This window comes from Psammomys obesus, unplaced genomic scaffold (assembly GCF_907164565.1).
Source record: "Psammomys obesus unplaced genomic scaffold, mPsaObe1.curated_primary_1811, whole genome shotgun sequence".
In the NCBI taxonomy this organism is placed as follows: domain Eukaryota; kingdom Metazoa; phylum Chordata; class Mammalia; order Rodentia; family Muridae; genus Psammomys; species Psammomys obesus.
The window spans coordinates 9,373,050-9,383,682 of NW_026596120.1; the positions used below are offsets into that span (position 1 = coordinate 9,373,050).

The 10,633-nt window shown below is 38.8% G+C and overlaps 1 protein-coding gene across 4 annotated transcripts in view; it reads right to left on the bottom strand.

The window, feature by feature from the left end:
* Positions 1–10,633, bottom strand: part of Armc8 (armadillo repeat containing 8) — a 91,495-nt gene that overhangs the window by 39,158 nt on the left and 41,704 nt on the right. For all 4 annotated transcript variants that reach the window (XM_055629691.1, XM_055629689.1, XM_055629688.1 and 1 more), the window contains 6 exons: positions 10,355–10,435; positions 8,049–8,124; positions 7,863–7,953; positions 6,197–6,257; positions 3,909–4,109; positions 925–1,020 (listed from right to left, as the gene is read on the bottom strand). In XM_055629691.1, coding sequence (XP_055485666.1) covers positions 925–1,020; positions 3,909–4,109; positions 6,197–6,257; positions 7,863–7,953; positions 8,049–8,124; positions 10,355–10,435 — 606 coding nt within the window. The remainder of the gene's footprint in view (positions 1–924; positions 1,021–3,908; positions 4,110–6,196; positions 6,258–7,862; positions 7,954–8,048; positions 8,125–10,354; positions 10,436–10,633) is intronic.

Sequence of the window (10,633 nt, forward strand, 5' to 3'; positions counted from 1 at the left end):
CATACTTAAGGTTGGTTCCTTTATTTCTCTAACAAGCCTAAATACTTCTCTGAATCATGCCAATAGTTTGTGATTTCTCTCACAATTCTTTCTAAAATAGTAGTACAGGGGGGAGAGTCAGTAAAGCATCATGTTCAATAAATCCAGGTGCTCTTCCTATGGCCACTCATGACAGGACATGTGGCTTGGCTGCCTGGTGTCTGTATTCCCCTTATGTGCACTCCATCAAACTCTAAGTTTCTGAGTGGTAAATTCTAGCCTTTTAGTTTGTGGGAGCCAGGTTAGAATTTAACCCTGTGCTGTACATCTTACCTAGAACTATTTCCATAAACAACATGAGGTCAGTGTTAGACTAACATGGGGGTGAGGTACCAGTGAACATTTTAGAAGAGCTGGAAAATTCAGATGACCACTCACTAAACATAAAATAATCATTCCACAAAGATTTTATTCACAGTAAACTTGCACAGTAGCAAAAAATAAAATAAAATAAAAATTTAAAAAGCCAAAACATAAAACTAAGCCACATTATTAAAGAACAATATACAATAGATTTGAACTTCTCAATGGCATTAGAAGGTATGTCAATAAATAACATTTACAATTCTAGTGTTAGATCTTTCAAGGTGTCTAAAGCTTCACAGTGCTAAAAATGATTTTTGTCAGAACACATGCAAAAGTGTGCAACATAATGATCCATGTTAATGACACGAAACAGCAGGCCAGTTATTTATCATTCCAGCACGGCCATGCCACTCTATGTTCTAAAAACAAACAACCCCCCAAATCCAGGTCCCATTCATTCTTCAATTCTGCCTTTTGTCACTCTGTCACTGTTAGTGCTCTTCACCACGACTTTCAGGTTGACGTCACTCCCTGCCTGCTGGCTGTCAGGACTGGGGGACGACCCTCTCCCAGACTCACCTTCTTCCGGATGTCTTCATCATTTGCTCCAAGAGAGGCATAGAGCTTGAACGCAGCCTGGCGGAGTTCATGGGCATGTTTTAAGTCATGATCAAGCTACAACAAGTGGAGAAAAATGAATTAATTAATCCAAATTAATACCTAAGTTACATTTTAATAAAACGTAACACAGTAAAATAAGAAACATAAAAATAACAGAGTTTCAGAAAAAGTACCGACTATTAGCACTGGTACTGTCACTAAATGAATTTTCTAATTATTTCTGATCGCTGTTCACGTTTGAGATCTTGCTGTGTCTATGCCAGAATGACTTAAAATGCAGTCTCCTGTCTAAAGTGACTTCCATAGCTTCTGGCACTGTTATGTTAAAAAAAGAAAGAAAATAACAACAACAACAAAAACCTGCATGCTGGACTCTACTTGTAGAGTCCAGTGTTCCAGATGGTAGTGGCAGCGCCACTGACATTCGCTTCTATTAGCCCCTCAAAGAGGGTCACAAAGAGAAAGCATGCCTAGACTTGCACAGTCTCTGATTACAAGTTGAACAAACTGACTATTATACCACTGTTCTCCTAATTTTGGCATTTTAAAAAGCTTTTAGAGATAGGAACTGCTCTGCGAAAACACTCAGCAAACAACAGGCCGGGTCATCATCACCATCAATTAGGTTTACGTCCAGGGCTTTTAAAGAAAACTACAAAAATGAATTATTAGCATGAGAAATTACTGCTATCTTTAAATATGCACAAATAATTATGTTAGCAATTCTTCCACAAACCTATTTTCCTAACAAACTACCATAAAATTAAAATAAAAACATTTTCACAGGATACTTAACTATGAATTGCAACTATGCAAGGCGTAGCAATAACATTTTAAAACATAAGTCATAACTTACTGATTTAAGTGAACACCTCCTCCCAAGGGCCTATTTTGGGCAAGTGAACTTTTCCCTCAGTCTGTAGTATTTTCACAACACTATGAAACCCTTCTCTGAAGCCTCCTAAAGCACTAGTCGAGTCACCTACGAGCCAGATGGTGAGAGCTTTGTCCTCAGCATGGGAAGTCAGCTGCCATTTGTTTGGACTTGGGAACAAAGTGCTCCACAAACACAAGGAGAGCAGCTCTCAGGACACTCAGAACGCTGCACAAGCTCCGGCATTGATGGCTCGCTGAAGGGCTCCACTGTCAGCACTTGCTTAGCTCTGAGGTCTAGAGCCCTCAAGTCTTCATCACATTCCAACCGTAACTCAGCCACAGAACACAGGTTTGGACTGATATATCAGAAAAATCATCCACTATTAATGTGAGAATTTCCCTCTATATGTTTAATATCTATACTTTCATAGCTAAGACATTTTTGGATAATCCAACAGCAAAATTGAACTTTACAAATCAAATTTCCACTAATGTTTATCATTTGGAGGTCATTTAAAAATTATTCCAGTTTTATGATGAAAAAAATGAAATGGAAAAAAAGTCTAAATACCAGGCATCACCTTCCATATGCAAATTAAGTATGTTACATGTGCTTACATTCAAAGCTTTTAGTGCAGCTTCCTTGGGGTGTGATCATTTTTCTCTTTGCCTTACTGGGAAGGAAAGCTCAGGTGTTCAGAGACCAGGCTCAGGACTCACTTGCATGTTTTGTATTGGTGACATATTTTATCAGTAGGAGCAAATGCTCCACAGAAACAGATTAGGCCATGTGCCCATCACTAGGAAAAGCATGCTACCCTTGGACAAGTGGACACATAACTTTGTTTTATTTTTGTTGTCTTTTTTTTTTTTTGATAGGGTCTTTTATTATGTAGCATGATTTAGCATCAAAACCACTGTCCGGCTGCCGTAGCCTCCCAAGTATCACAATTACATACACATGTCATCACATCTGGCTCCTGAGCCATGACTTTAAACAGGGCAGTGCATGTAACAAATGTAAGCATCACTGACAGCTATTTCAGAGAAAAGACATACGTATAACTTACTTTCAACATTAAATGACAATCAGGCCACTGTCTGATGGATGAGTGGCTTCAAAAGTCAGAGCACGTGAGAGGTGAAAAGAGCAGTCATTCTTGAGACTGTCATATTCATAACATGGTCTTGACCACAAATAAGTCATCATCTTATCTGCCATGACCTCCTTAAGTAAGGTTATGTTAACAGATTCTCTTAGAGAAATAGATATGGTAAACAGGCTGAGGGGCAACAGCTCAGAAGAATACCAAACTCCAAGGAGCTTTATTTTCAGAAAAATAAACATGGCTTGGTCCTTACTGGTCCCAAACTGAGGTTAATGGTTCTGTAGCATTTAACTGCACACTAAAAGCACAATGAAAACAAAATGAGGAAGACAGAAAAAGGGAATAGAAAAGACTAAATGGACAGTAAACTGGGACCAATCAAGCAAAATAAGAAAAATTGAATCCTTGATCTAAAAGAGAGAGTGAGTGAAGCATAAGAGATGATTCTGTAATTCTGAACTGAATTAGATATGATATAGTACCAACACACAACGTAGGAACCCCACTATTTTGGAGATTTCATTAAGGAAGCCAAGAATGTAGTTTCTCTTCTTCTTGATTTTGTGCTTAGTAAAAAACGATCTGATAGGGGCTGGAGAGATGGCTCAGAGGTTAAGAGCACTGTCTGCCCTTCCAGAGGTCCTGAGTTCAATTCCCAGCAACCACATGGTGGCTCACAACCATCTATAATGAGATTTGGTGCCCTCTTCTGTCATGCAGATGTACACGCAAAACAGAGCACTCATATGTAAAATAAAGAAATAAAAAAAAAAAAGGCTTAAAAAAAAAAAAAGACCTGATAATATACAGTAAACGAACTGGATTTTCAAACCTCACAAACTATCTATGTTAATAAAGATAGAAGATTCCTTTATTTGAATGGACTCTCAGATGGAATTATCAATTGTTTCAAAGCTGTGCACAGTAGGAAAACTTTAAAAATCCAGAAGAACATACCCTTTTAATGTCAGTGATGGCACTCACTGAGCTGGGATACTTGAAATAGTCAGCAAGCATGGCAATGAGGTGATCGGTTATGCTAGCGATTCTCTGTAGCTCAACATCTGGCTCAATCAGATAGGCGAGTGTCTCAGCTCCTTCAACTCTCTCCTCTAGTAATCTTTCCTTACTGCACATTCGAACCAAACAAGGCAAAGTCTGAAAGCAGGGAGATTAATTATTTGCTTTTTGGTAAAGGCAAAAGCTTGATGAAGAGCATTTGGTAACTAAATTAATCCAGCAGTATTGGTTGGAAGACATGTTTGTATGGTATAGTTCCTCCACTAGCTTTTCAAGAAAAAAAAAATGTTTACATGCAGACTGTTTGTTCTGACATACTAAACTCTTAACTATGTTAACAGAAACCCAAACTTGCTTTGAAACATTATTAGAGAACCTTAGATGGCTTGTGAGCACTCCTGACAGATCGAGGCTGTCAACAGCCCTGCCCTCTCCAGGCTCACCCTACAGAGAGCCGCAGGTTAGCCAGCAATGACAGTCTTCCCTTAGGAATATGCTTGGATCACTGTTTCTACATTTCTGTTCATTTCTCCCCAAAACTTGATAACCAATGAATTTTATTGGGATTCCTTCTAGAAGCATAAATGCCCCAAAGACAGCGGCATCATCCTACTTTTACCATAGAAACCAGCATGTTGCTGATTACTACCGACTTCTTACTAGGTTACTTCAAGTTAGTTCAACTCAATCAGTAGGTTTCTGAGGGGCAGGTCCCATTCTTTTCCTAACATTCCTAATTATTAATATTTATCAATCCTATAAATTTGTGGGTTATCAAGCTCAATGCTCCCAAGTGAAGCATTGAAGATAGTATTACTAAATCCATGTTAACGATGAGAAAAGAACATAGTAAGGGTTAGAGAAATAAAAAGCCAGTCATTTACATGAAAGTCCTTAGTAGTCTACGTACAGCTGTTTATCAGGAGGTCTTAAGTTTTTCACCAAAGAGTATTGCAACCAAGTCACTAATTTATCTACTTATGTATGATTTCTCGGTGCTTTGGTTTAGACAGAGTCTCACTATAAAGTTCAAGATGGCCTCAGGCTTGACTGTGTCTCATGAGTAAACTTTTTTTTTTTTTTTTTTTGGTTTTTGAAGACACAGTTTCTCTGTGTAACAGCCCTGGCTGTCCTGGACTCACTTTGTAGCCCAGGCTGGCCTCAAACTCACAGCAATCCGCCTGCCTCTGCCTCCTGAGTGCTGGGACTAAAGATGTGCAACACCACACCTGGCTTCATGAGTAAACTTCATACTCTTTTTTGTTTTTTTTCAGCCAGTTTACCCTGCATAACAGTCCTGATCCCAGAACTCACTCTGTACACCAGGCTGGCCTTGAATTCAGAGATCTGCATACCTCTGCCTCCTGAGTGATGGGATTAAAGGCATGTACCACCACTACCCAGCCTAAACTGAATATTTGTAATGATCCTGGGACTCATCTTTTCAACAGTGGCAATACACTTGTTTTGTTCCTTAATGCAAATAAGATATTGGGCTGTGTTTTTTGTTTGTTTGTTTTTTTGAGATAGGGTTTCTCTGTTAACAGCCCTGGCTGTCCTGCAGCTCATTAGTTCTGTAGACAAGGCTGACCTCTAACCCACCTGCCTCTGTCTTCTAAGTGCTGGGATTAAAGGTATATGCTGTCATCGTCTGGCTGAAATGTGTTTAATGCATGGCTAGCTTTGCAATACTTCTGTGAGATAGCTGAGTGAGAACCTCCATTTTCACATCCAGGAGTTGAAGAGAGTAATGTATCCCAAGCTAGTTGAAAGAGGCATGCTAAAAAAAAAAAAAAAAAAAAAAAAAAAAAGGCTCCAGCTTTCAGGACTATTAGGAATGGTCTCTTGTCTGCTTGTCTAAGATCAGGATGCATGTGACCTAGGGCACAGATAATCACTGTTTTCTGTCATTTACTGACTCTTAACATGCCTTTTGACTCTGACTGTGAGTGGGAGATACATCTTTCTTTATCTGTGTAATTGGCAAACAGTTCTACTTTATCTGAATTTTACATATTTGTACATTTTTATATTCTCTTATAAAAGAAAGATTGTACCAACAAAGGAATTATTTCATTGTGATATTCATTTACATATAAACCCAATTTTAGACCACATGGCATACCACAGAAAGTATGGTGCTTGATGACCTTTTATGAAGTGCATCCATAACACAATGCAAGTATGTAAATACTCAAATGTTTTTAGAGAATGAACTGGCTTACTTTTAATACAATACAGCTGTCATCTGTCCGAATTGCTCCAGCTCTGCACATGTAAGTTAAACTGGAATAAAATGACATAAATTACTCTTGTGGTTTAAAGCATTAAAGAAATACTATGTGCCTTTAATAGTTAATGGAAAAAAAAAAAAGCAAACCCATATAGCATCATTTAAGTGACAAGAATCTGACATTCCTCACATAAAATTCAGTTAGCTCAGAAATACAGAAAACATATATAAATAGTAGGCTTGCTTTAAAACAAAACAAGCAAAAACAAAAAAGACCCAACTTCGAAATAAATGCCCCCTTGGGTAGACTGTGGGGATATACTTTTGCAGGTAGGTGCTAGGCATAAAGTAGGTTCTTTTGCTCTCCTCTACACCCCCTTCCTTTTTTCTTTTTCCCGCCTACACTTTTTAATGCTTAAAATTTTCCCTAACAAAAAGGAAAGACATAATAAAACACAATGTTAAAAGGGTTAAGAGTCTTATGTAGGAACAGTCCGAGCCTGCTAGCAGTAGAAATATCACAGAAGACCGTGCAGCTCTCCATCAGAAACAAGGATTCGGAGGTCCCAACCGTAGCTCTGCGGGTTGGTCAGTGAGTCAGTTCTACTGAGAACAATTTACTTTACAATTGTATCTAGCTTTGAATGAGAACAAATTTAATAAACAAATAAAAAAAAATGGGCCAGTGTGCAGAGGTACTTGCTGGCAAGCCTGATACTTTGAGTTCATACTTGGGGGTCCACATGGCCATATGAAGAGAACCATCCCTCATAAGCTGCCCTCTGACTTCCACATGTGTTCAGTGGTGCTCATACGCATGCGCACACAAGCATGCACACACAAAAAAATAAATGTGATTTTTGAAATTACAATAAAAAGAATGTGTATCTCCTAGGCAGACACTGAAGATTCAGTACTGCAGAAACTTAGTGAGCTTTTCTCAATTAGAGTCCCTCAGTAAGCTGGGGGCAGGGACTAAAACACACCACACTTAGCTTTTCCAAAGGCTTTAAGTAAATCAGCAGAACTATTATTTAAATTCTAGAGGGCTGAAATTTTTGTAGAACTGTCATCACTGTCAGACTTATATTTTTTGTTTTTTTTTTTAAAAACCCACTTTCTTGAGACCATTATGTTATTAACAAGAGGCAAATACTCAGTTTGAATCTGAGACCAAGAAAGAAAGAGAATGAGAGAGAGAGAGAGAGAGAGAGAGAGAGAGAGGAAGAAAGAGAAACCTATAATACAAAATTCTGTTTTCTATTGGAGAACTAAACAGCATTGAATTCTGCACAACACATATTCAGCATATTAATGTATTGATAATGCAACAACACTCCAGGTTTTTTTATCTTTGTCTTCCTAGCTGAGCATTTGGAACGTATTGCCCATACCTTATCTACTTCGGTTGTTTCTCCCTAAAGACAAGGAGAACATACGGAAGATTTAATAATTTTCTGTAGACAGTTTTAAATGATAGCCTCGTTCCTCATACCAAGTATAAAAGCCATGTCCAGTTTACAAAAATGTAAGACAGCTTAGTGAATTTCAGATTTCAAACTCCCAACAAGATGGCGATGGGAGTGAGCAAATTATGCCACCACATTCTTATTCCACGGTATTAACAGGGTTTCTGCCCATGCTGTTTTGACTTTTACCATTTGGCTGACGTGAGCTGCATCTCAATAGGCTTATCCCTCTGTAACATCTTCACAAATATCTGAGGTAACAATTCCCCATCGACCAAAACTAGAAATAAGACAAAATCAAAGAGTAAGAAAGTCTTTTAAATCTGTGATGTTCATAAATGAGTCACATAGGTGCCACTGAAAGGTCCAGCCTACCGTTCACCAGGGTCAGCGATACCTGGGGGTTCTCAAAGGCTAAGACCGAGAAGCATTTCAGTGCCTGCATTCGAACCTGAAAAAGCAAACGAAGAAACAAAACATTTATTAATTAAAATTGTTTAATTTTTGAAATATTTCAATACTTCAGAATCTAAATCCTCCTTTTAATAATTATTTAATTAAATAATTAATTTAATTATTATGAGTATGCAGGAGGCACAGCTCTGACAGAACACTTGACCGGCATGTGCAAAGGCCTGAGTTCATTCATTAGGACTATGGGAAAAAACTAACAAAAAGACCAGCTCCATGGTAATAAAAGCAACACCTGCAAATGCAAAGACTACAGCAGAAACCAAGTAATTTTTGAAGTAATAGAGAAAGAAAAAGTGAAAAAGTAGCACTCAAAAATCAATAGAAAAATACGTAGTAAAATCTAGAAAACATATAAAATGTAAGTTTTATAAGATAAAAGGAAGGAGCTTAATAAAAATTACCAAGTGCCTTTCAAGTGGGACAAGTCTTTTTCTGTACAGAGGACTGAATCAGTAAAGGGTTCTGAGCTTTTTTGTTTTGGTTTGGTTTGGTTTCATTGGTTGGAATTTTTTATTTGTTTGTTTTTTGTATTCTTATACATGTGTGGGAAGTGGAGTTGGGACTTAAAACAGGAAGCAAAGTCACCATAAAAGAGGAATTAAGCTATGTTCTACGTTTATGTCTGTAGGGATCCCCACCAGAGCATCTACCAGAGGACCCAGGACATCTCACCACTGAGCCTGAGGCTACACATAAGCACCTTAGGACCTGACTGGCACGGTCCAGGACAAGTAATGTGCTGAGCCTGCCCTCCCCTGGGAATGCTCTGCAGTGCACATGTGCCCTCAGGCGGAGCCTACAAGATGCCGACGACACAGGTGATAGACTATTATTCAAACACTTTCCTCCTCACAAACTCTAACTTTTAAATTTTGTTATGGCCAATAAATCTAGGGAAACTGAAACCTGGGGAATTAATGAAGCTGGAGGATGGCAAAAATGAAGGGGTTATGAATAACTATCTGAAAAAGCTGTTTTTCTTTTCTTTGTTCTTCCAGAAAAGTCTATTTGGACTACCGCACGGGGCAGGCTGCTGGGCAGTAACAAGAGAACCACCAGCACCTCTACAACTGTTTTTTAAAAAAAAACAGTAGATGTATTTGATCTTACCTACCCCCTGCTACATCACTGGCAACTGATGGCTATTAAAGAGAAACGCACTTTTCTTTATGGATGTGGTCACTGGTAGGCTTCCTGTGCCCCAGTGCATGGCCCCCACCCATCTGCACACAGCCAGTACTGCGTGGACTGAGGGAGTTGTTGCTGCTGCTGCTGCTGCTGCTGCTGCTAATAGGACATGAAGTTGGGAGGGAGACAGGGTGGTGAGGACTGATGTGTAGGAGAAGGGAGATGTAATGCCAGTCTCAGCATGCACAAAGCAGAGGAAATGGTTTCAGTACACAGCTTCTTGTGATGCTTTTGGCTAGTTTTGAGCTGTGCCATATGCATTATTACTGCCCTGTATTCACCATGACCAATAACCATGTGGTAGCTATCTAAGGTGAAAATTCGCCATAAGGGAAACTAAAACAGCAGAGCAGACCATTGTTACCACAAGCAGACAGAGAGAAAAATTAGTGCCTCCCTGTAATGACTTACTGAATTTTAACAAGACACAGGACAATGCTCCGTTTCTAAACCCTGATAGGTAGGCAACAGTGAAAGTTTTGACTTGATTTTAATAATAGATTTCAATACTGCTTATCTATATATATCAGATAGTAAAGAAAATTATTAAACCTGAAAACTTTTGACATCTTAACACAAAACAGAATACATTCTAGATGCTGACACATATGTAAGCATATACTGTAGGTTTGAGCCTGTGTGGCCACAGACTAAAAACAAGGTCCAAAGCCTAACCCAATGCAGCCAGCCATGTCCCTATGAAGGCATCAGCTCAAGCAATAGTTTCAGTACTGCAAACTGACTACAGAAACCTGAACTACTACTTCTCAGATGAAAATCCACAGCTCATGGCATAAAATGTCATGAAAGACTAGAGAAGGACAACCTTTTCCAATAGAAGAACATGCTGTAGTAACATTCGCCCTGTACCACTTTTTTGATGGAACATGACAACATGGATGGATGAAAAGAAGAAAAATCTACTCCTGATCACACCTACAGAAAAGGCAATAAAATAAGTAGGCTTCTTCTATCAATGAAAATAAAGATAAAATCTGACACAACTTTTTACATCTTACTTTGTAAGAGGGTGAGGTTAGTAGGTGAGCAATGTTCTGTACTGCCCCATGGTTAAACAAGATTGTTTGATGGTCCGGTCCCTGTAAGAAAAGAGAACACAGTAACACATTAACATAAAGCACAATTCTGATGAAACCTCACTTGCTTAGAGTAAACTACACTCTGCACAGCACAGTTTTCTGAGTTGCCCTATGACCGAACAAACTCAAACCCCAAAGCAGGGCAGACAGGTGTGTGTGTGTGTGTGTGTGTGTGTGTGTGTGTGTGTGTGTGTGTGT